This window comes from Nipponia nippon, unplaced genomic scaffold, assembly GCF_047370975.1.
Source record: "Nipponia nippon isolate SJK-2023a ecotype South Korea unplaced genomic scaffold, ASM4737097v1 scaffold_12, whole genome shotgun sequence".
Taxonomy (NCBI): Eukaryota; Metazoa; Chordata; class Aves; order Pelecaniformes; family Threskiornithidae; genus Nipponia; species Nipponia nippon.
The window spans coordinates 2494830-2520786 of NW_028262313.1; the positions used below are offsets into that span (position 1 = coordinate 2494830).

Genomic DNA, 25957 nt, shown 5'->3' on the forward strand with positions numbered 1-25957 from the left:
CCTATTTGGACTTTGCTGATTTACACCCGTTTGTTTTGTAAACTTGTGAACAGGGTGCATTTGGGTCTAGGCTAAACTACTGAATTTTCTGCGTTTTCTGTAATCACTGGATCTGTTTAGAGGATTAGCCTTCTAATATATTCACGTTTTATTTCACATTCTTCATATAAACCGTATGATTCATAGTAGCCTTCTTTTGAACAGTAAATTAAAATTTCTGCAGGAAATAGATTTATATATTGAAGTTCATTGATAACAAATACGACCTGAGATTTCTGCTAGAAAAAAAACCACTTTTTAAGAACACTGTGTCACATGGGATATCCAAAATTGTAATAAAATTGGGAGGAGGAATTACAGTAGCTCTCAGATGAAAAAGAGTTTAAAATTAAATTAAAAGGCATATATTAAAGGTAATGACTGATCTGTATTTAGTGCAAATTATGTGATGTGCAAGCCTAAACGAGTAACTGAAAATTGCTGGTTCTCCAGACAGGATCTACAGGGATATCCTTGGACATTGATGACAGTGAGGTGTCTGAATAGGGCAACGAAAGTGAAAAGGACTTCTCATTTGGGCAATATTGTAGACAACGCACTAACAGGCCTAGTGGTTGGGATGGGTGCCCGATTTGAGATGCTTTGAAACCATAGGACTTGCAGAATATGGTCTGTTAGGGCTTTTTGTGAACAATAACACTATGGTTGAGTGCATAAAATGGGTCAGAGTGCACAAATAATACTGGGAACGGCTGGGAGAAACCACGGCGATATGGTACAGCTCAGCAGTGCGGGGCAGCTCATGAACTCGTTTCCTACATACCTGAACATTTCATCCTTCATCAAAGACGAATTTATTTTGATCTTAAAATAACAGTCTGTTGGATGGTGAAATCCATAGCCCCGGAGGGTCAGTCCACAGCCTAATCTGAGCTAGATTGTGAAGTGCGAAGCTGTAAACTGAAAACTGAGAAGGCGGTTATCCCAACTGCTGTTTCCATCAAAGTACAAATAAGTTCCTTTCAAATCTAATTTAATTCCTATTGGGTTTTATTTTTTTTTTTAGATCATTCACAAGTGTTTGTAAGGTTCAACTGCTGTTTTGGGAGCATCTGGGGAAAAAAAAAACCAAACAACTATTGTAAAAGCTGTTAATAGGCAACAAGAGTTGTTGGCCACTGCTGAGGCTCTTCGTATGAGTGGCAGTTTTCCACCTCAGCGTGAGTTGATCGGGAACCGTTGGTAGTGTTCAATCAGGGGATCTCAGGGGCCGACTCGCAATGTACTTCGGGAGCCCTGCGGAACAGTTGTCTTAACTCCTATTCCAATTGCTACAGCGAGCATTTGTTCAGCATTTCTTTCCACCTGTAGCAGAAAGCAGGGGACAACGAGGAGGAATGGATCTTAGCCGCACTTGAACCACAAAGACCACAAAAAGAAGAGACGCTTCCGAGGTAACTTTTTGATACGCTATTTTTTGTCATTGTTGAGTGCATGGAAAAGGTAACTCACTTTATGATTGTGTATAATTTTCGGTAGCATTGAGTAGTGCTGAAAATCACATTGCTGTAAGGTTTCACGTAGTACTGATGGAGTTAAGAGCTTTGAAACACACAGAGGGTGATACTAACTGGTACAGCTAAAGGAGAAGTACCAGATGGCTTTGAATGGCAGAAGAATAAGCATCAGGCTCTACATCTTGAGGGTGTAAAATGCGAAATTCGCCGAAGAGCTGCAAAGCCAGAAATGGGTTGTGTAAATCCCACCCAAAAAGTACTGAACCTCTTCCACAGTGTCACCAACTGTTTTGCGAGTACTGCTATATTGGCAGAACAGCTGTTAGGACTTGTGAAATGAACACAAACAGCAGCATTATTTGCCTGCAGTCCCTTCCAAAAGCCTCTCCGGCAGTTCGCTGGACTCCTCGAGCCCGTCGGGGAGCTCCTAGGCCCACGACCGCCAGGCACAGAGCCGCAATGGCTGTTCGTGCTCTTTGCTCTCCGCAGGGAGCTCACTTCAGTAGCTGAGGCTCTCCGGAGTCTCAGCCTTACCAGACTCATGGTGAAAGGCTGAAGGAGATTTTGATATTTTAGAAAACTCTAAATGTGACATCCGCAGTGCCAGACACCGCTGTTTTAAAAGGCAGGCGCTTGGCTTGGCTTGGGGAGCAGTTGTTAAACCAAGCCTGTGGTGCGTGTCAAGCCCTGGGGAGCAGCACCCCGCATCTCGTCAGTCAGGGTGACGCTGTAAGGATGACAGACCTGCAGCTTCGGCTGTCGGTGACGGCAAAACCCTGCGCGCTTCGCCTGCCGTTGGGCTCTCGGGACGAGGCTCGAGTCTGACTGGGGGATGGAAACCTGCGCCTTCAGCTGGCGAGCGGCTGGTGTGGCTGCGGGCGGCGACCCGCGTACCCGGCCCGGCCCGGCCCGGCAGAAGCGCGGTGCCGCGGCCGCCGCCCCCCGCCCAGCGCCGGCTGAGGGACGCCGCTCCCGCGCCTTTCGGGCCGAGGCCGCCGCTCCGCGCATGCGCCCTGGCGCCGCGCATGCGCCCCCGCCGGCCCGTCCTGCGCCGCGGCGCTCGCCCGGGGCCCGGCGCCTTTTGTAACGGCGGGGCGGGCGGCGCTAAGGCCCGGCGGCGGCCTCCGCTCCCAGGCCGGGGGGTCTCGCCCTCCTCCGCGCCTCCCGCCCTCCTTCCCCCCGTCCCCGCCCGCGGGAGCCAAAGAAAGAGCAATGGCGGCGCGTTAGGCAGGCGTCCTCGGCGCGGCCCGGCGGCTGCGGACCTCCCCGCCCCGACCGCAGCGGATGCGCGCCTCGCCTCAGGCCCCGGCGGAAGCCTAGCGGGGCCCCGGCGGCCGCCGCTTCTCCTCCTCCTCCTCCTCCGCCTCCCCCTCCGCCGCCTCCTCCCGCTGCGGGGGCGGGCGGGCAGCTCGGGGCGCCCCGCTCCCCTCAGCCCCGCGGCGCGGCGGCCATGGCCACCGAGCTGGAGCCGCCGGCGGCTGGCGCCGTGCCGGGCGCGGCGCCGCTGGAGGCGGAGGAGGACGAGGAGCACTGGCTCTACGGGGGTAGGTACCGCCGCCCCCGGCCGCGCAGCCAGGCCTCGCCCCGGGCCCGGGTGGGGGGGCGGGGGGGCAACGCAAAGTACCCGGCATCGCCCCCGCCTCACGGGCCGCCCCCGGGTGGGGGAGCCCCGGCTCCGGCGGGGCCTGCGCCCGCAGCCCCCAGTGAGCTTCCCTGGGGGGGCAGGCGCCTCAGCTGCTTTTGGGGGGGCGGGGGTGGGTTGTTGTCCTCTAACAACAGCAGGGTGATGCGAAGAGGCTGACCCGGTGCTTTGTTGCAATTTCAGTTTCCTAATCATCCAAACCTTACTAACCTGGCGGATGCAGGTGAACCCCTGGGCTAGCAGGGGGCTGGCGTGTGTGCGTGTCTAGGAAGAAGTGCGGGACTTTATTTAAAGGTCTTTGTCCTCCTCACAGACTTTTCGACCGAGTACCTTTATGTTTCTTCTTCCCTGGCGTGTTAAAACTCTCTATAAAGACCTTTACAGTTGACTTCGGTTCCTTATGTGATGTTTGCCTTTACTCCTTCTGCTCTGGGACTTTGGATATGTATTTTAATTTTGTTCTGTGTCAGTGGTGTGAGACTATTGCAGATAGGTTTTGTTCATTGGGTTTGTTTTTTTCAGTTGCTCCATTTCTAGTTGAACTTGGTTGAAAAGAGAACATTGGGGTTATAGCACCTTGGTGCTACTAGGTATTTCTGTATCTCTGATGCATTTTTGTGTTTAAATTTAGCTTTTTTTCTTTCACTTGAATAATTTTCGTTTTTGATTATTGTTTTTGTAGATGACACCACTGGTAAGCAAGAAGATGGACCAATTCCTGGGTGAGTCCAGAGATTGTTTATTCATTATAACAATATATGCTGCAAAGAAGATGGAGCCATGTCAAGCACAGCTTCGTGAATGTTTTAGACCAGTGCTGTTGCCATAAACAGCAGCCTGTCCTTTTCTCATCCCATGGGGTCATCCCCGGCCGCCACGCTTGAGCTGGCATAGCACTTATGGATTTGGAAGGTGGACTGGATCAGTCAACTGATTTGACTTAAAACTAACTTCTCACCCTTTTTTTTCCTCTCCCCGATTAGCTTTAAATCAGATCTGTTTTCCAGTTTAATTCCCTGGGGAAAATGGTGCCTTGAGGACTGGCCTTTGTGCTGGCCTGGCATTGGTAAAACTGTGGCCTGTGCCTCAGCCTGGAAAAGCTAAAAACCTGGAGCCTAGGTTAAAATCTTGACATGATCAAATCGACAAATTATACGAGATCTATGAAGTGTGTGGTTTGGGTAAGACTTTCAGGTAAAAGCGTTGGAGACAACTCGGTGATCAGTTTTGCTTTCTGTGTATGGAAAGTGTTGTCTGTCCTTGATCATAACTCCCCGCTATTTGTAGCAGTGTGTTTTGCACCCGTGGAGTTTTCTCTCAGCAGAAGTATTATCTGTTTGCCATTTTTAAATGTAACATGGCTTTCAGAAGACTTGATCTTCACTGGACTCCTGTGTCCTCAGCACCTTCAAAAGTTCAGTTTAATATTTACTGTCCTTTAAGGTCATTGTGAATTCGGTATCTGGAATTTCTGAGATGGCTGTGGATACTGTCCTACTTCTGTAGTAAGTATCCTGTGCTTAGGGAATATGGAAGCTTGTTCAAAAACAAGTTTTAGGCAGACTTGGTAAATTGTTAGCTAAAAACATCAAATGAGCTTCGTGACAAGGAACAATTTTTAGTTTAGATAGAAATTTACGGCTAACGTGCATAAATCTATTGTTCCTTGTAGCTTTCATCTGAATGGAAGTTTACTTTACAAGCAGGATTAAAAATCTGAATTTCCAGCAACTGTCTCCAATAACTGCAAGATGCGTGAAGGAAAAGTATTAGTGGTCGTGCTAGCTCTCCTTTTTTCCCCCCCTCTTTTTGTTTTTTTTTTTTTTTTTTTTTTTTTCCTTTTCTTTGTTGCACAATGAGAATCTTCCTAAATGAAGAGCTGTGGGGTGTTTTAAGAAAAATGACTCTTTGTTTGCTATGTTGTCGACCGCTGCAGCTCCAGGGATACATTGCTGGCTTGTCTAGAGTATTTGTCTCTACCCATGAAGCAGAAATCAGCATAGTGCGGGATGCAGTACCCGTTAACATTCCTTAGCCTAAAGGATGCATTAAATACCAGCAGTCTGTGCAGGATGCTCTTATGTCAGCAATGCACAGGGTTATGTTGGCGTTCTGGGGTAATTAAAGAGCTGCGACATTTTTTTTTGCATGCAGATGATGGCTGTGGACCTGTCAGATTGTTCATTCCTGGGAAGCAAACAGGTTAGGGAAAGACTGTTACTTAGCAAATGTTTATTTGAACTCCGATTCATAAATTTTAATGCACACCCGCAGATACTTCATGTGACTTGAAGCTGAAGGTAATACTTGTCACTCTTCCTTAATTCGGTCATCTCGGATGCTTGAGAAAATTCTGGGGTTGAGGTCGATGTTGCAAGTTGCTTGGATTTGGCAAACAAAACGCAGAAGGTTTTGGAGCCATCTGTGAGATTTTCTCCAGCGGTACATCTTTTGGTCCTTTGGTAATAGCCTCCGTTTGCAACTTTGAAATACTTTGAGAGGCTGATTTTCCCTTAGACATCTTGGCTACTTTTCATAACTTAAAGTGTCTTCAGCTGTCACCTCAGGACGTTGGCGAAATTGGGACCTGTGCTTCCTCGGTCAGCTGCTGAATCTGCAACCCTTCTTTTTGATCTTGGCTTGAGGGTTGAATTTCTTTGTATATGGGGCTTTTCTAACATGAGAGCTTCAGTAACCGCTCAAATTGTTCATTTGTTCTTTTTTTATGTTCAGTAACTGCTTTCTGAGTTGCGTTAGTGCGATCTTTGGCTTACTTGTGTGGTGTCTCCTCTCCTGCCGCCTCTGAAATGGCTTTAATCTGGCCAGTGTTTGGATTCTGTTAGGTGTTACACGTGTTTCTTTTTGAAGATAATCTTGTGTATGTTTGTTATCCAACATGGCATTTTAAATTAATAGCCATGTCTCCACAAAGTACTGGTGGAGAATTGGGTTGCCTGGGCCTGGGCTATTCTGATTGTCTCTTTTGAAAAGCCAGACTTATTTTGAAGTTCTACTAGGTTTTACGTATGACATTAGAGAAAAATGATCTCTCTTTGTATTTTTGTTTTGTAACACTTAGAATACTCTTTTCTAGCATGCGTATACCAATTTGACTTTCTTGCTTGGCTAATGCAATAAACAATGTTAATATTTGTACAAACTCTGTAACTGGAGCTAAATCTGAACCTGACCGTTGTTGCATTAGCGCTAATTTGTAATGAATGAGAAGATTGGGTGGGTAATTATCTGTCTTTTCTTCTTTGAATTTTAACTACTTATTAATGTAAGCCATTTGTAGAAACACTAAAATCGCTTTTTCCTTAATTTCTCTGGGACAGATGCCCTTGCTACTTACTAAATATATGTATAATTAGCATCCTTAAGGACAAGGTGAAGTTTTGCTTATTATGGTCTTATTCCTACCAGTTGTGATTGTGCTGAACCAAAGCTGAAAGCCATTATAGCTGCCGCTTCTATCTTAGCTGTTGAGTGGTGCTTGGCTAGGCAGCCATGCTGTCCGTCAGGCGCTCTTCGGAAGCGCTGAACTGATTCTTTCCAACAACAGCAAAGCCAAGCAAGGACGTTTCATTTTTTGTCGTATAGTTGAGCTAACTGCCAGCAGAATAAACACACTACATGAATAAAGCCATTATACGAAAGTCACCTGGACGAATGCTTTAGCAATGTTTATAGGTGAACCTCTAGATTGGGCTTGTCCACTTTCTTTTATCTGTCACATTTACTAGACATGCAGAATCTTCTCATCCTTTGCAAGATGCTCCTCAGGAGAACCGGCCTGTCAGCAACGAAGACCGAGAGATGTCGCAACATGTATGTGTTCCACTGCAAACGGTAGACATAGCTATTTTGTGTTTCTCGATACTCATGGATAAAAAGATGGAAGCGTAAAGATGCTGGTACTGCCTGATATGTTACATTTGTGCTGTAGGAGTGTACTGGTGGTCAATGCCCAATGCTGACTACAGCAACAGGCTTCTCTTCTCAGTCTGCCTTGTGCAGTGGGTAGGGAACCCTGATCTGAGTAGTGCTTGTGCCCACCAAAGAGGCAGATGAGGGCCTCTGATGCCGCAGTCTGGCAGAAAAAGCAGAACACGATGCTACCTCTGGCTCAATATTTCGTATGACTTCTCGAGGGTCAGTAAAATACGGGAAGCGCAGGGATAGAAAGCCCAAAGGGCTGGGAATCAGTTTTGATTCAGGCTCAGACCTCTTAGCATGCAATCTAGTGGCTCAGTGCTGAAGGAGTGGGAGGAGGCTTGCTTCTCCACCCCATCTCCCTCTAGTCTTTTTGATGGGTTTATTTTCTGCCGCTGTGGTATGTCAAGAGGGCTCACACAGAGTTCTGACAAACCCGTGTGTCATGGGAAAGGAGGGAGGGTTAGGAACACCTTCCTCATACCCTTTTGTAGTGGTGAGCTGTTAATTCAGCTCTTGCATCTTGCAAAACTGCGCTACTGGATATCTGGAAGACTTCCTTTGCCTTTGTGCCCCAGCAGTGGTGCTGCACGGGAGTCGAATCAGCAGCTGTGAAGTTCTTACGGAAAGCTAAGTGACTTGGGGACTGGTTGTGCTAAATAAGGCAAGCCGAGCTCCTCAGCAGCTTCCTACCACAAAAGTTGCAGTGAGAGAATATTTGCTCCAAGGTTCTCGGGTGAAGCCTGGTGAATGTATTTTGGTGATTTTTATTTGTGATTGCATACTTTCGCCACGGACCTGTGAAGAAGATGTGTCCGAAAAGCCCTAGCTCTTTCAGAAAGAGCTGTGGGACATGATGAAATTCTTAGAACCAAGCTAAATCTTCCCCACCTTCAGAAACCTTACCCCGATTCTCATGTAGGGTCACTTCTTCAAAGGACATAGCAGTTTCTTTGTGGGCACCTGTCCATTTATGTTGAAGGCTGGTTACCTCCACAGTTTTTGCCTCCAGACACAACTTTGTATTGCCTTGGGGTGCAGTAGAAAGTTATGTCTTTATAGCAGAATCATTCCTTCTAATAGTCCTTTATTGTACAAGCTTTGTAAGATTTGGCTTGCTGTCCCAGGGAAGTTATCAGTTTTACGTATTAATGAGCTCCTGTGTGCTTTTATTGTTGCTAGGCCCTCCCAAGTGGTGAAGATGATGAAGACGACAGCGATAGCGACAGTGATGATGATGATGTGAAAGTTACTATTGGCAACATTAAAACGGGAGCACCGTCGTACATGTATGTATTGCTGAGTATGGTGTCCGTTTTTGATCTGAGGCAGCTCTAGCGCATTGATTGGGATTGAAAGTGGGGATGAGAGCTGATCTGTCTGCTGGGAGACATGGGAGTGACGGCTAGAACACCAGAATGGGATTAGAGGCTGATGGGCAGCTCTGTCCTGCAATTGCTTGTTGGAGAATCCATCTATAAAATAGGATGGGTCTGCTGTTGGAGAGTTAACCAAATAATTACTACGCTTCATCAGGCAAAATCAAAGGTGGGAAGTTAAATGTAACTCATCGTCTGTGAAAACTTCAAGAACCAAAATCTGTATTGATAAATATTTGCATAAGCTGTGAATTTACTAATTTTCAGCTGTCTTGATTTTTCATGATTCAGAAATGGTGAGGCTGGATTTGTGAACCAGGAGATTATGTCACTGCCTTAAAATTCTACCTAATTTGCATTGAATAAAAATAGTAAGACAGCATTTTTGCTTGCTGCTAGCAGCCTTCCTCTTAAGGAAATGACTTGTGTGTGCTTTGCAGCGTATTGTAACTTTTCCACTTTATGGACGACTTCCTTCTCTTGTGGTGGAGGTGGTTGCAGTCTGATGGATTACTCTGAATAGCAGTGCTCCATCCGCTAGCAGCTCACTAGGTTTCGCAGATATCCTTTTCGAAATCTGCTTCTTCTACCTTTCTCTCCTCATTCTGTGATCTACTTGCAGCTATGATTTCCATGTTGTTCAGTTCCATTTAAATACTAAGTACGTTCCTGGGCAGAATGGTAACTACGGCTCTTTGAAATAACCCTGCCCTTCATGCTCAAGACAATCCTCTTGTGTGCTGTTGTCGGTCAGTAAGTATGTGTGCTGCGTTTCTGCAGGGTTAGAGAAACTTCGGTGGCAAACGAATCTCACTTTTAAGGTGTTGAGACGTAGTACTAAAAATCATAGAGAGGCATGAATAAACCCAAGTGAACTAAGCGTCTTCTGAAGGATGTCAGGGCTTGAATATATTTTGCATGGAAATCTTCAACCAAGTAATTTGTTCGAATACCAACGTAGTGATTCTTTTCCATATAGGGGAACTCCTATGAATCTAAACTTAAAAACGGGTAGAGGCTATGGAGCATCTGCTTCAGGTATTGCTGTTATTTTTCTCCTTCACCTTTTGCAATGTTTCACTTGCCTGGCACTGACAGCTGGAGCAGCTGCAAATCTTGGTCTCTGTTTGGAAGGATATAAAATTAGCACATCTTATTTAAACTAGGAATAGTAAGTGGGCTTCCTAAAGATAAGCGCTCCTCAGGGAGTCTGAGGGTCCAGGGTGCAATGGAATGATTTAATTACCCATCACTGAACAAGCTGATTATAAATCTATTTAAACTAGGGAAAAAAATACATTGATTGTTACTTTTATAGTAAAAAACCAGAATATTTCTAAACTGTATTGTTGCACTGGGGCCACACATTCTGAATTGCCTGGAGAAGAACTTGAACTCTGTGGTCAGTATACTGAGCTACTTGCAGCGTAAGACACTAAAAGAAACAAACTCTGGCCTTGAGTATCCGCTATGCATATTTCTGCAGATGAAATTTTCCCCGCCATCCAGTTTAGTTTATTTCATGGTGTATATTGAGGCTTGGATTCTGTCCTTCCTCATGTGTGAGACTGTCCTTTCATGGGCTTCATGTACTTCCTTCCCTTAATTTCTTTATGCAAATGACTTATCTTCTGATTGAGAAAATAAGAACAAATTCCCCTTGAAGATTCTGTACCCGACAGATTTTTGCTGCCTCCAGTTAGTACACAGTCCACTTAAGACCAATCCTGAAAAAGTCTCTTGTTATGAGAGAATGTGTGTATCTTGGGAGGGAAAAAGAAATATTTTGCCTGGGGAGAAAAATAATTTTTCATTTGGGGTAAATTTCATGCATGCTCTAATAATGTACTCAGTTTGTCTGTAGCACCAATCTGGGTTGAATTTGCTTCTCTGCTGTTCAACTGCAAGTGCTGTATAGCCTGGCTGTTTATTTATAGAGTGGCCGAAGTAATTTTTATTAAAAAGTTGATTGTGATTACCTACGTGCTGTAAAGCCAGCAAGGAATTCACAGCAGCACTTTATTTTTGACGGGAGCAATTTGCTCAGCAAATTAGCAGATGAAAGGCATTGCATTAAAAGTAGTAACGGTTTCTTTCTCTCCAAAGCCAAGTTGCAGCCCAAAGGTATTGACTTGGATGCCGCAGGGAATATAAATGGATTGCCTGTTATAGAAGTGGATTTAGATTCATTTGAAGACAAACCGTGGAGGAAACCAGGTGGGGCCTCACAGTTTCTTGTGGTAAATATTTTCTGCAGTTTTAGTTGTCTCTCTTTAATTTCACGTGTAATTTCTCTCCATTTATTGCTGCCAGGGAACAGGGAAGTCAGAACAATGCGTATTGCTCAGCCTCTGATGCCTGTCTAGACAGTCAGTGACATTTACTGATTGATCAAGCCATGCTTCTACCTAAAATTGGGTTGTGTTTACTCTATTAATTTAACTTCCCTAAAGGGAACAACTATTTTTTTTTTAATGTTCTATTTCATTAATTCCCTAGTTCCAGAAAATATTACACTGATATCAGTACGGTAATGTTTGTTGGCCTTGAAGTCAGTTGAGCAGGATCACGATTTGGCTGTTGATGATGCGTGGTCCCCTCTTCACACGCAGCAGCTTGCTTATTCTGTCTCACCGTGGCCAAGCTCAGAGTCATCCCCAGGCGCCCTTCTCGTCTGGGCCCTGGGGACGTCCGCACTTCTGCGGGAAAGTACCCCTCGCAGAGGGCAGCGATGGTGGGAATTACCACATGAGCACATCTCATGATAGGAAAGCCGTCTTGTTGTGTTGAATTCTCCTGCTGCAAACAATTGAATAAAAGGGAGGAAAACACTGCTCTGACGAGAAAAGCTAGGATTTTTCTTTTAGAAAAGCTGCATTGCCTAATTCTTTGCTAGATTCTGCCCCTAGGTGCATAACTGCGAGTGAGCAGTCCCCACTTATTTCTTCTGGGCAATATTATCTAAACTGTGTCCAGACAAATAGTACTTTGCACAGCAGGTTTTAATATGTAGATGGGCTCTTTTGTCTTCCTGATTAGTATTAGGGAGATTTCTACTCGGAAGCGACTCTTGCATGACAGCTGTAGGATGCTGCAAATATATTTCTGTTTTTCATCTGAATTTGATATAAAAGTAAATGAAGGAACCAGAGATCCGCATTTTTGCTGTGCTACTCTAATAAAACATACTATGACGAAATGTTAACTGAAGCAAAAAACCCACTTGCATCTTCTCAGAAATAATTCTTCTCCCTGCCAGCCCCTGTACTTTATTTATCTTTCAGAAATATTGCTATGCTAAGTAAGTAGTGCTTTTACAAGGTTGTCTGTGGTGTGGTTTTGGTATCTCTTACCCACCTGAAATGAAGGGCACCAGAGTACCTGACAGTGCTAATAACTACATCAACGTGTCATGGCATCAGACCAGCTCTAAAGCACTCTGTGATGAATAGCAGCTAGTACAGACATAATAGAAAACGTAGCCTTTCCTCTGCAGGGGATTTCCCATCAACTGTGAAGTGAGAAAGAGGGGGCTAGGAAGAAAATAAGTTAGAAGGAAAACAATGAAGTGAAGTTCAGAGATAAAGCATGGAAATCCCTGTGGTCGTGCTGACATCCCTGGACCGAAATGAAGCCAGCTAGCCTTAAAACAGTGCTGAAGTACGAATAGAGGGAAGATGTCTGCAGAGGTGTGGGCTGTAAGCTTATTTTAGATGGCAAGTAGCTTCTTACTCAACAGCCTTTCGGGGTTTTTATCCTTTACGGTTAATTGTTCAGCAGGTTGGTATCTCTTTAAGTGAGGGAGAGGAAGAAGAAATATAGTGTGGAAGAACTGATAAAGGGCTGAAATACAGGCTGATAAAATAGATATGCAAGTGTCACGTTGCTGAGTCTGTGTTGGTGAAATTTGCATATTTGGGTGGTACAACAGGAAGAGCGGCCTACCTAGAGGATAAACTTAAACCTTGCTGTACAGATCCCGGCTCAGCATGGTCACAGTGTTTTGCTTAGCCCTTACGTATCAGCTCCTCGGTTTAGAATTGCTCTGTCGAGGGACCCCTTTGCGAGGGGGATGTTTCAGGGACACCTCAGCAGGGCTAGGAGATGCTTTGCAATGCTTCCCGTTGTGAGGCGTGCCGTACAGAGTTAGCTGCAGCTATGTTTGTCCCTTTGCATCTACGTTTTCTTGGCAAACAGTTTGTGGTCACCTCTCTTACTCAGAAGTGCTGATGCTGAATTGGCACGTTTCACAGAAGACTGTCAAAGTAAGATAACAATCGTGGAAGGCTATGGTTAGGATCATGACTGAACTGTAATTACTTGTGTAGTCTGAGACATATCGATAAGAAACTTCCACTTTAGCTCTGTTTCACGATATGGGCGAGTCCCAGAATCTCTTCTCGAAGCAGCAAAGGCAGTGATGGTCAGGAGCAGAATGCGTTGGGTTCGCTCTGCCACGAAAACGGTTCTGTGGCACCATCCCATTTTGGTGGTGGTAGCTGGAACCGTCATTCCTGTGCTCTCTTCGGCACTCAGCTCATTTGGACAATTGTAACAAACCAGTCTGAAAAAATCCAGTTGGTGAATGAGTGGTTGCAAGCATCTCTTTTAATAGCCTGCATACGTGCTGTAGTCTGTGTCCCAAATGGTCCCACTGCTCTTCAGGCTGTCGTCGCCCTCCCATCTCTGCTGTGGCACAGAGCAGCCCTCTGACAGAATGAAACGGAGAGCAAGCTGAGCTCTCTAGAAGATTTTTGTTTTCTTAACTCTTCATTTAAGCAGTTAAAGGACAATTTGAGAACGCAGGTCTGCTAGAATCCCTATGTTAACTTCTGCTCCCTTTGTCAGGTGCTGATCTTTCTGATTACTTTAATTATGGATTCAATGAAGAAACGTGGAAAGCTTACTGTGAAAAGCAGCGACGGCTTCAGCTGGGACTGGATCCTGCTCCTCCCATCAGCACTGAGAATAAGATCACGGTAGGTGACATGTTACTCCTGCATATGGCTACAAGAAAACTGGGACTTGTTTTTGTAATCACAGAGAGGAGAGTACAAGAGCAGAAGATGCCTTAATGCGTAACTGTTCTGTGTTCCTTTCAGTGATGAGAAATACAAAAATGTATCTTTAAAGATTAAATCTCTCTGCTAAAAATCTTTCCTCTATGGAATGAACGGTTCAGCTGCCTGGCAGGTTTGAACCACTACATTAGCAAGACTTGAGTGACTTTCCAGTTGACTTTGAGGCTGCCCAGCTTTAGGGGTGTCTGCTTGGAAGATCCTGTGGATGTGAGAGGTGTAGAGAGGGGAGCTGGGCATCCATGGCTGTTTTGCTTGTTGCTGTTGACTGTCGTGGTTGTGTGGCTGCCTTTTGTCTTTGGAGACTGCTTTGGCCACCAACCTTTGCAGAAGTCCATCAGGTGGCCAACAGCTGTTCATCAGAACTTCAGCCAAAGAGTCAATACAGCAGGTATCACCATTTCCAGCTTTGGAGGACTACATGAAAAATGATGTGAGATTATTAAACATTTGGACTTCTAATGGGAGACAGTGGACGGCAGGCTGAGGCTGGAACAGGCAACCAGTTTATAGAAATGTCTGCTGCCTTGACTGAAGAATAGGTTGCTTGTTTGCAAGCGCCCTGTGATTGTTCCTCAAGGGAGCCCTTTTCCTTTGCCGAGGGTTAATCTCTGATGCTACGTTCAGTTGAAAGTAAGGGCGTTAAACCTGTGTGTTATATATTGCTCTCCGTAGGTTCAGCAAGGAAGAACCGGAAATGCTGAAAAAGAAGTGGAAAACAACATCATCAAAACAGAATTCAAAACAGACTTCTTGGCTCTGGTGGGAGGACGCATGAAGGCTGGGCCTCCTCCTAACAGGTAAGAGATGATGCAGACACAAAGCCTGGGTGCGCTGTGTTCTTCATAGGGGTAGCTGGGATCCCCCTGGGCCATATCTGAATCTTCTCAAGCCTGAAACAAGAAGCTTTTAAACTTTACAGGAAGCTGCTGTGGTCACTCATGAACTGTTGTCTTCAGCAGTACTCTCCTGAGGGTTGTGCAACCCCGACCCCCCCATTTACCTCTTCTTGGTGATGTCCTCAGTAGAGTGCTGTACAGGGAGGGAAACCTCCATCCCAGCTGAAGGGATGCATCTCTGGGAGTAGAAAAAACAAGGCAAATACCTCAGCTTTGAGGGCTTACGTTGCTGGCTCCTTGTGCTTACTGGGCTTGTTCTTACTCCCACGATGTTAATCTTTGCCTCCTGAAGTGGTTTACGTGTTTGGCAGCTGATAAGAGGAGCTATTGGTTTCTGAACCTGTATGCTACGCTGCTTGGTGCATGCTAATTAGTTATTTTCTCCAGTGAGAGAGAGGAACCAGAAGGCTGGACAAAGCAAAACAATTGAGTCATTTTGATTGGCAGCCTCTGCTGGGAAAACCACTTTGACCTTATGAGGTTGATGGGTTTTTTTATCAAAAGCTTCAGAAAAACAAAGCTATGAGGAAGAGCCAGAGCTTTGGGATCTGGGTGTTTCTGTTGTTTTATTCACATCACATCTTTTGCACACCTGTCTTGCAGAAATCAGTCCTGCATTCCAGCTTTCCACTTTGTCTGAGAGAGAACCAACTATACGCTTCAAGTATGAGCTTTAAAGCTCTGCTTTGTTTGCATTTAAGCACTTGGCTGGCATTTCTGTCCCCCTTCTAGTGCCATCAGATCAGTCAAGTTTGTTTCCAGCTGTTAGGCACATCTCCTGAGACGCTGGAAGATCTACACCATTGCAAAATAAACTGATGCTATTGTAACTATACAGCATTTTTGTCCATTTTAACTTGCAGTCTGGTTTTGAAAGTACTGATACACAAGATTCTGTTCCTGCAGCAGAGCTTTTGGTCAGGACCAGACTGAGTATCTTCGTACACCACAGCAGCATCAAAACCGTGGGCTTAGCAATGAGTTGGGTTTGGTTTTTTTTTTTTTACTTAAAGCGAGCAGATTTCAGTGAGAAAACTTTATCTCACCCACTAGCCAGCATTTTGTCTAAATTTCCTACTGAGATAGAAAATTCTGCTGTCTAACTTGGAAAAGTGCTGATGTTTTCCTGTCCAGGAAAACACGTCTAAGGCCATACTTCCACAAATCAATTGTTGCATGAATTTAGGATGAGGGATTCTGAAACTTCAGTTGTGGGGGCTTCTCTCTCTCACAAACCTTTACCCGTGGTGACCTTACAACGGGCTCCTCTAGAAATGTTCTCCTCCTAAGCACGACCTGGGTATGGAGATAGAAGAACGTGGACAGTTGTAGGTTCTGTGACTGATTTCCACCAGTGCACGGACAGCGCTGTTTCTTGGCTACGTAAATATATTTTTGTTCGAGGATCTAGCCTTGGTTTCACTGAAGGCAGTGGCAAAACTTTTGACTTCAATAGAAACAGAGCAGACCCCAGGGAGGTGGACTAGAAAGTGTCTGAGAATCTGATTTGTAAATAATTTCAGTGGTGTCAGCAACACTTGGAAGGTTGGACAGAAAGCAGGAAAAATCTGGGCTGATAATGTTAAAGGCTTCTCCTGATAAACATTCTCCACTTTCTCTGAGCCTGATCTGGGAGTGATTATTCAAATCTGGAGAGCGAGTAAAGGATTTCAGCTCTGAACCAGAGCATGCAGTCCGTGTTATTACACCCGTATGCGGTGATTCTTTGGATCATGTTTCTGGGTGTTCAGAGAGACCTAACTCACCCCCGCATGCAGAGCTCAAGTTGCTCAAAAGTGAAAAAAGAATTCTCGTTCACCTCTTGTCCAGTTGGAGTGCTGCCTCTAGCCACTTTTCCCGGGTAGAAAAGAACGTACGGGAGAAATCTGTCTAATAGTGGGGAAAAGCGCTCCTTCTAATGCCTTTGAACCTAAAAAGATGCATCTGCTTTGTACCAGGAAGCTGGGTGGGACAATTGATGTGATCGGTGGCCAGGCAGGCACAATTAGGAGAGTAGAAGGAAGACGTCGGGATAAGCACGCCTCTGAGGAAAACCCAATTCAGGTAAATGTTTTGCGCCATCTTGACAAATTTCTGAATTTATTGCGCTTCTAGCGAGCCCTGAGCAAATGTCTGTGCATTCCTGACCGCCTGTGTCACCGTTTCTGTCTGCAAAGCAGCAGGTAGTATATCAGCCCTGTCGAGGTGTATGCACGTATCGTTCCCTTCTGCAGGTTGAATTAACTCCTGTGTTAAAAGATTTATCTTGCTAGGAGCTAGGGATCGTCCTTTAAAGACTCGCCTTCCCACCCGTATGGTAAGGCCCAAGTTCCTTCTCTCATCAGCTCTCCCAAAGTGTTCCTCGGGGTGCGTAGCTGGGAGGCTCGTACGTGGATTATCCCCTTCCCCTCCGCTGTCAGGTTGGAATCTCCACTTCTGCGGTGGAGGACTTCTACTTGCGCTTGTGTTTCTTTTTACTTTGAAGTCACATTTAGTCTAAGCATCATTAGATGACTTAGGGTGGGCCTGTGTTACTGGATCTTGTCCCTTATGAGAAATAAAAGCCTGGGGTAAAACTGGACTCAGTTCTGCTCTTGCACCTCCCGTGTATGACCATAATGTTCTGGTTGGCTTCTGGGTAGGAAGGAGCTGTGTGTAGGGTTTGAGGACCATCTGTGGAGAACTCTTCTCTTAACCACCTTCCTCCTGCCAACCCCTCCTAACTCCGTAAAAAAAAAACAACAAACAAATACAGAACCTTCCCCTGTCCAGACGCAATTCCCGGTTTTGTTTTTACATGTGTTTTTGTGTCTGTTTAATTTTTTTAGTGGTCAGTTTTCCAAATTTTGCCAACAATGGCCCAAAAAAGAGTTTGTTTAAGAGAAAGAATTTGCTGGGAAGTGGTGGTTGTTCCTCCCACTTACAAGCGCTGATACCTGTATTTCCAGGTCATTCTGGTATCTCTGCGTATTGATCGTTCCTTCAGCAGTAGTGGGTATGTGACCTGCTTTTGTCAGGCAGATGGGAATCCAGTCTTCCTGTGACCTATGTGAGCACGATCTAGAGCAGAATTTGGCCTCTCGCTGCCCTCAGGAAAGACAAATTGGGTTAAAAAAAAAAAAAAAGACTACTCTGTCATCCTCAAATATGGCAGCTTTTAATCTGAAACCTGTGTCAGTGGCAGTTCCTGTGAACAAAAGGTGTTCGTAACGCTGAAATGTCAGCTGTCTTGCACGGTTGTGTATGCAGCTGGAATCTAGTCTCGCTGCTGTTCTGCGTAAGAGAAGATCCCTTGCTAAGCATATTGATTGCTTTGACCAAGCGTCCTTCCTCCCCAAAAGATGTCATCCCCTGGGTACAGCATAGCCTGGTCTCTCCAGGTATCGCAGTGCTGCCTGTTTTGGTGATACGCTGCCTTTATGCCAGCACAGCGAGGTCCTCGCTGCAGGAGCAAAGAGATTAAAATGCTCTCTTCTCGTTCCTCTGCCTTCTAAGGTCCTTGGAGACCACGGAAGTAAGCCACAACCCCCACAGCAGCCCCAGCAGCCATCACAGCCCCAACAGCCACCTCAGCAACAGCCGTTTGCACCACCAGCAGGCCCACCGCCTCCCCCGCTCGCTGGGCCACCTCCACCACACTTCCTCCACCCTCCTCCACCAGTTACTTCTGTTCCACCTCCCCTGCATCCTCCAGGTATGTGTTCACACGGCAACATACGGCACTCTGAGGCTGCAAGTTAGGACGTCCCAGGCTTGGAGCAAATCAAAGGTGTAATCGTTGAATGCTATGGGACAGTCGGGCAGTCAGGTCACAGGTCCTCAGACCTGGCCAGTCTTTGTGCAGCGTCTCCATCAGCCTATTTAACATTTGTCCTTGAATACTTAAAAAATGGAAGCCGTTCTTTGAAGAAAAAAAACCAAAACAAAACAAAAACCAAAACTCTAGGCTTTGTTTCCGTGAGAGAGCCTTTGGGTGGTACCGATCTGTTTGCTTTATTGATAAATGTAAAGAAATGGGTTCCTGTTTATCTGTGGAGGAAGCTGAGAACACAGGAATTGCTGTCCTGTGTCAGATCAGCGGGCCGTTTAGTTCAGGATCCTGTCTGGCTACGACTGATTCCAAATGTTTCAAGAGTGGTGCTGGAATTGGCAATTCTGCAACAGCAGCTCAAACAACTTTCCTCCTAATCCAGGTCAGTTCTTGGTCGGTTTATGCCTTGAAATACCAAGATTTGTGTCGTTCTGTGTTTGTTTCTGTGCCAACTGCCACTGCAGGATGGTTCTTACTGCTCCTAGAAGAGCCTAGTGTCCAGTGCAGGCATTAGAGCAGTGCTTTATTTTGAAAGCAAAATATAAAGAATATAAATGAGGTCTTTACCATGGGTTTCCAGCCCGTTGGGTGTGGTCAGGCCTCAGCACTGGCAAGTGTGTGTGCTCTTACCGATGACCAGATGGGTTTGTATTGTGCTAAGAGCACTTGGCACTTGAGAAGACACTGTGGAGATAAGTCCTGTGCCTGCAGGAATGCCCTCTGCCTCTGCAGTTACGGACCGAGTCCTGAAACCTTTTGAGATAGCGGAGGTAAAATTTCTAATTTTTTTCTCCTTCGTTGCCTTGAGCACCATGTTACAGAACAGTTTCACTGTCTCTTCTGTGCACGTAAGAACTCGCTTTCCACAAAATTTCTTAATGCATCAGCAACGTGGAGGCCAGTGGTCCTGTTTCTGGGCAAAACCAGGGCAATACTGGCAGAGAGAACAAAGAACTTTGCAATTGAAAAGGCCAAGTGAGTGCTCCTGCAGGTGTTCAGGGTCGTTTTTCTGCTGACCCTTTTCAGTGCACCTTTACAGACGTACGGGCCGCAGCCTAAGACACATTTTTCTGTCTTCACTTCCTACGACGTCTGCGCATCTTCTGATCCAGCCCAAGTCGTGTCTGTGCCCCTGTCGCTTCTGGCTTAAATGGTGCATCGAGGCTGAAGCGAAGGCCACGCTCTGGGCTTTCCCTGGTCCTACAGGCAGCAGCCAGACTTCGGAGAAGTCACCAGGAGCACGTCGTGCAGCAACTCCTCTATTTTGCACTGGCTGCACATGCAGAAGATACAGAATAAAAAATACGGTCAAGGCTTTTAATCTGAGGAGGGTTATTACTGCAGTACTCACGGGTGGACCATGGTAGCTTTCCCCTCTGCCTTTATTGAAATGATTGGCAAAATCAAGATCGTTCTTTTGGTTGTTGACCAGGGTGTCTGATCTCACGATGCGGTTCTGATCGACCTGTTTTTTAAAAGAACCCAACCAACTAGAAACAAGCAAAAGGACACGCTGGCATCTGCAGCAGGTTCCCCTCTCCAGCTCCTTCACTTGTTCTGAAGGCCAAATCAATTGTTTGTGTGTTGACGCTTGGAAAAAGGAATTCTCCAGTGTAAGAGAGCTGCAACATTTAAAATTATAATATAAAGATAAAGAGATCATCGTTTGGGAAAATGATATTGTTTGTAGGCTAGTTACTGCTTAATAGCACCAGTTTTTCTGCTGGTCTGTGTGCTCAAATATGTGAAATTTATTCAAAAGTGTGCTCTTAGGTTTAGCTTGAGGTACAGAGATGACGTGCTGTGCCTGTTGTCCTCACTCGTTTTGCTTGCCTGTTTATTCCCATAGGTCTGCCACCACCCGGTCCTATTCCAGGTAGGTGTTAATTTGCTCTTAATAACAACGGTGATTCTGAACGTGCAGGTGGCCCTCTCTTAGCTTTTGGGTTCAGTAACACGAGATAGGGTGACACCAAGACCCATTCTAGAGCCCAGTTAATTTAAGGCTAATAAACTCCAATGCAGCATTGAACTCTAGCTGCTTATCTTATATTCTGGACCTAAATAATAATCTATAGGGCTTCCTAATGCTATCTTGTTCTGTCTCTGAAGACTGACTTAAAACGTGAAATGGAGAACTTCAGATGGCAAAAGCCACTTAGATTTGAAATGGTTTAGTTCTTGTTACGGCATTTGCACAGCAGAAGTCTGAGTGACAAATTGGTGCTTGTGCAGGAATTTGGAGTGCGAGACTGAGCCAAACCAATGCCATTTCCAGCAGAAGCCTTTGCTCCCTGGTGTGCAGTAGAGATGGTGAATACTAATAAAGAAACAACCGATCTTGTGCATAAGTTAAGAACCCCACTAATTCAGAGCTACTATAAAACTGAGTTTCCTCTAGCTGTAATTTTTTTTTCCTACCGGACATTTTGCCTAGTCCAGGGAAAACAAGTGTAGCTGTTTGTACAGCAGGCCATTTGGAGCGAGAGCTCTGACCAGATGCTGTACCTCTGAGAATCCAAGGCTGATGGTGGCCGCGTATACGCAGTCGGGCCACTGCCTCTGCCTTGCCCTGTGTACCTGATTCGCGGACCTGCAAACGTCCGCACCCAAAGCACTTGGGACTTGATGTGCTTGTCCTCACTGTACGTTAGAGACGTTGGACTTGATTCACAGCTTTTGTGTCCGTGCTTTTGTATTCATGCTCTGCCCTGGGCTTCCTGAGTGGAAATGTGGAAAACCTACGTAGCTGGGCTGTCCCTCAGGCTGAGAAATGTCCTGTGTTTGTTAAAATGTCACTTCTCATGCTCCTCTCAGTGTACAGTAGTATTGCAGAGCTGGTTTTCGTTGTTGTACTAGAAGGAACCTGCTCGCAGTAAGCTTGGATTTAGAACAACTATAGTGTAGTGAAACTGGATGCAAACTGGCCTTGATTGGAGAGGTTGCAGCGCCCAGTTGCTAGGCAAGTGCATTTAGATTGAAGGCGTTTGGGAGGAGCGAGGTGGATGAAATGACCAGGCTGTTGCAAAGAACTTCCACCTCAGGTAACCGGGTTGGAAAGGGAGATGAGGGAGAATACCTGCTAATTATGGTAAGGACGATGCTCCGCCACCACTAGAGTTAGGTGCTTCTAACAGTAGTCCTTTGAAGTACTTGCGCAAGTGTGATTGAAACGCTCTGGGCGTTGCGTTTTATTGGAAGATCTTAAGAAAAGAAAGGGGGAAAAAAAAAAGGCATCTAAGAGTGAGACGTGTCCCCCAACTTGTTTGCAGCACAGATCTCCGCTAGCTGAGCCGGAGACTTCAGGCTGCCCCTCGTTGCAGTGAGATGCTTCTAGGGAGGGCTGCTCCTGCCCCATTCTAGGTGTTCGCAGTGCGAGGTGATGAGTTCTCCCGCGGTGTCATTGACTACGCTGGCTCAATCTCCGCTGACTTGAAAAGGAACCGGGAGCTGCTGGCTTCGATGTAAATGACTGCCGTTGGTCAGATGACTCCTGTCCTTTGCATCAGGACAGTTTGCTCCTTTTTTTGGTTTAGTGATAAACGGAGGAATTTTTATGGGAAGTCAAGCCAGTGGGTGGTTAGCCCGTTCTCGTTGGCGTTGGTAACTGCCTGTAGAAATAATGGTTGCTTACAGGTACGGATACAAGTTTCAGAAGTTCCCTTAGGAGCGGTCAGCGCCTCCTTGCTCTCAGATTGGTCAGGGTTGAGGACTTTGGCTTATGTCACTTCTGGAAGTGGCCTTCATAAACTTCTGCTTAATTCTGCTTTCTTGAAGATACTGCCTTGTGATTTTGTATAATAACTCTTCATGTGTTTGACATTGGGCCCATCTTTAAAGTGTCAGACCTTTCAGGCAACTCTCTGCGTCGTTGGTGCTATGTCTTCTTACATTTTTAAATGTATAAGTGCTCAGAAAATTGTCTTTCTTTAAAAACAAACAAACCCAGGTGACTTCTATGTTATGTGCTTTCTAAGAAACAAAGTTATTTGTTTTAATCAATGGAGCAATAAAACCTTTGCTGTAGTTGCAACGTATCTGCATCCCGAGAACCAGACTTTTCTGTCTTCCGCAGGAGTGTAAGGGTTAATGTTTACTCCTTAATGAATCCTGCTTAAGATGAATAAGCCAAAAGAGAAGGTAGTGCTTCCTTTATTTTTCTTTCCATACCCCTACAGAACTAACACAGCTGTAGGGTTTTAATTTCAGTAGGAGCTACAGCCCTGAAGGAAAATTGCTCCATTTCAAACAGGGCCTTGTTTAGAGTAAAAAGATGCTTTAACTGCTTTTAGCTGTAAACAGCAGTGGAGTCGTGTTCCCGCGCGGCAAGCTGCGAGATCTGTGTGATGACTTACGCTTCTGTGTCTAGGGCTGTTCCCGCCTCCCCTGGCACCGCCACCAGCTCTCCTCATTCCCACCTTGGACGGGTAAGACCACGCCTGGGCTGTGAGCCATGGGTGCAGCTCTCCGCAGCCGGGAGGGGTGGAGGACAGGTCTGAAATGGGTGCTGGTCATTCCTAGTCCGGTCTTGGATTGGGGCGGGGGGTGAGAGCAGAGTCTGCAGGGAATCCTCTGGGCATTGACCTCTGTCTGTCGTGTTCACGGCACAGGAAGAAGTCAGTAAAATCGAGGCGTGTGCTTAGGCCTAGCGCAGTGGTTGATAGCATGTTGTGTTTCTCCAGATGGTTTCTGTAAAGGTTCTCCAGGCACTTTGTGAGCCTGGTGATTTCCCGGGAAGCCTGCCTGCTGTACAGAAGGCAGGGGTAAAGCGGGGCGGGCAATTGAGCCCCAGCAGCTGCAGAAGCTGTGGCAAAGCAACCGCACCCATACGCGTTTCTGATAGTTTGCGGTGCAACGTGAAAGAGTCACTGAAACCGTGGGTTTCCCATGAGGGTGTTCCCCAGACCTTCAGGAAAAATCGGGTGAACTGGCAGCACAGAGGGACCTGCGAGGGGTCGCTGATGTTAGTAACGCATCCTTTTCTCTCTCCAAAGCCAGCCAGCCAGCTACAATAACAGGCAGCCTCCTCCGTTTGGCTACAACTCTGCAGGTGAGCACTGAAGACAACAGTCAAACTGCTTCTCTCTCTCCTCTGCTCTTTGGTAGTTTAGGCTTTTCTTAAGCTGGTGGACATCACGCTTGCTTTAACTTTAGGGTCTTGCTTGTGCCCCAGACTATCCCCGCGCTAGAAACACAGGCTGAGCTTGACTACACCATTACGTGTTCAGAAAGCTGAGTGTTCTGCAGCAGCGACGAATGCGATTCTGTAGTTGAGTGCTAAGCCTCAGATCGCTGCTTTCAGTGCAGGTACCCAGCAACAGAGAAGCTTCCCCATGTGCCTCAGCAACGTGTTTCTGTGCTTGTTCGCACGAGTACTTGCTCACGCTCGCTCACGTGCTCTCCCTTCTCCCCCACCCTCAGGGACAAGCACAAGCATCTGCTTCCCATCTCCTCCCTGTGCTTTTGAACGCCCTCCTGCCCCACGTTATCGCCTTCCCTGCCCACAGGCACATGCCGGCATCGGCCTCCTTTTGTTTTCTAACGGAAGAGGCAGCGCCAGAATTTCAGCAGATTTCCTTCCCTGGTGCGGCCCCGCCAGCAATGCGGGCCAGGAGCCTGGGACTAACTAAACTCAGCTGGCACAGCAGCGGGAGAGGGCTGCCTCAGCATCGCGGGCACCGTTGCCCTCTAAGCCAGGATGTCTGGGAGGGATGGATTGAAACTTCTCCCAGCAGAGACCTTATAGCATGCCCTATATAGCAGAACCTATAGAGAGCAAGAGCTGGGGGAGGGCACAGCCCCTGCAGCCATGTGCTGGGCAAGGGGCTGGGGAGATTTTGCAGCAACGTCTGTCCATACGTGGTCTTGCTTGCGTCTTCCTCAGGGAAAAGGTGTCCGCGTGCTCCTAGCAAACTGCTGAAAGTAAAAAGGGAGAGTGAGGACAGGAGGGAGCCGGGCCGTTGTTGTCTCCTTGGATTCAGCTGTACCTCCAGAGGGTATCTTTGGGACAGGAGGGATGGGGAGGATGCTGTTAATGCTTCGGATGAACGAGGATTCTGCTCTCTCACTGCAGATTCAGGTTTCATCAGCTACCCACCCATCTCCACATCCCACACGCCCTGGGTGACGACGGTGGACAAAGGCACGAGCAGTTCCAGCAGCAGCCATTGGGAATACTCGGGCTCGAGGCGCGAGAGGGAACGGGAGCGCGAGCGGGAAAGGGAAAGGGAGAGAGACCGAGACCGCACTCCGACCACCAGTGAATACAACAAGTGAGTGCTGTTTGTCGGCAGCTTCTCTTCGCAGCTGCCCAGTCGGGAGCTCTGGCCTTGGCCGGGAGCACAGGGCGGTGTTTGGTCAAGGGATGGGATTATAGATCGTACCAGTTTAATGTGCTAAATGTCTGGGGAAGAGATGCTTTGGATCAATCACTAGAGGACAAACTAGGAGCCAGTGTCACTGGCTGATTTCCTGTGTCTGGTTAGGGTTTTTTTGTTGTTTAAATCCAGCAGAACCGGTTTCGCTTGCTCTCCCACCTGTAATGTGAGGCCAGTAAGTGAAATAGCCCCTCTCTGTTCGCCAGGTGTTTCACAGCTCAGTGTGAAATGTCGGCTGTGGAAGCTGCTGCTTCTTGTCTTCTAAATGCAACTGTCAGATCAAAGGGAAAAGCACCCGTGCTTCGCTCAGCTCTCCTCTAGAGGCTCTCAGGGCAAGGAGTGCCGTTCACCAGGAGTCAGCCATGAAATGTAAATCCTTAACCAGGCGTTCCTGCCAGCAGTGCTGGAGACAGCCACCTTGGTGGGAACTGGTGTGATCGCAGGCGACAGCAGTGCTGGGAGCGCTTGGGAAAGGAGGCTTTCAGCCTCCCAGCGTTGATCTAGAGAGCTCAAGTGAAGGCTAGGCTGTAGAGACTCTCTTTAAACCCGTCGCTTTTTTGTTCCGTCCCAGGCAGCGTCAGTGTTTTGCAGGCTTCAGGCTCAGCACTACCAATAGTCATTCAAAACATGATCAGAATGCGCGTTCCTGGCAGAGGGGTGCTGCCTGCCGGGAGCTCCCCGGCGCAGGGGGTGAGCAAAGAGGGCAACCTAACCCCTTTTTTTTTTTTTGATCCCAGTGGGCACTGTGGGCGGAAGGGGGAGGAACAGAACAGAAGAAAAACTTGCTGCAGTTGCTCAGACTCCCACGCTTCCCGAGCAGGTTCCTGCTGCAGCCGAGTCCTGTGATCGGCACTCCTGAGCACGTTTCTGGCTGCTTTCAAGCATGCTGACCCCTCAGATCGTCCTTGCCAAAGCAGGGCAAGCCGCCGTGCTCAGTGGAGCCCTTCGCAGCCCTCACGGATGATTGATATTGGACACGGATTGGTCTGGCTTGTTTCCACGAGAGTTAGGACGATGTTTCAGACTTCCTTTCTCTCAGAGTCTGAATATTGTTCCCCACAGTGGGACTTGTTGAACCTTCAGGTTTTGGCTTTCAGAAGTTGAACAGGGACTGTGAGATGCGGAGGGAAGGGGAGTGTGGGACGTACCCGATTTTGGGGTACGTGATGCCCGCTCCTGTGCGTGCACTGAATGAGGTGCCTTGAGCAGACCGTTAGGTGTAGGCAGAAAGACCAGGTCAGCTGCACTCACAAGTTGAGTTTTTCAACTCATGGGGAAGAAAAGAGTCCTTTCGTCTAACTCGCGCTCTCACTCACTC

At 46.8% G+C, this 25957-nt stretch overlaps 1 protein-coding gene across 7 annotated transcripts in view; it reads left to right on the forward strand.

Moving 5' to 3' along the window:
• Positions 1-2552: 2552 nt before the first annotated feature.
• The window catches only part of LOC104023483 (pre-mRNA 3'-end-processing factor FIP1-like), a 28432-nt gene continuing 5027 nt past the window's right edge, over positions 2553-25957 (forward strand). For 3 of the 7 annotated variants that reach the window (XR_015702517.1, XR_015702516.1, XM_087748367.1), the window contains exons 1-14: positions 2559-3061; positions 3842-3881; positions 6906-6990; positions 8278-8384; positions 9454-9512; positions 10581-10691; positions 13323-13453; positions 14228-14352; positions 16410-16515; positions 17947-18145; positions 20112-20138; positions 22632-22689; positions 23257-23312; positions 24336-24534. Coding sequence is in view for 5 of the 7 variants with exons in the window: in XM_087748367.1 (XP_087604493.1) it covers positions 2968-3061; positions 3842-3881; positions 6906-6990; positions 8278-8384; positions 9454-9512; positions 10581-10691; positions 13323-13453; positions 14228-14352; positions 16410-16515; positions 17947-18145; positions 20112-20138; positions 22632-22689; positions 23257-23312; positions 24336-24534 (1397 nt within the window). In the remaining 2 variants the exon portion in view is untranslated. The other 4 variants (XM_087748371.1, XM_087748368.1, XM_087748369.1 and 1 more) reach the window with 4 other exon arrangements.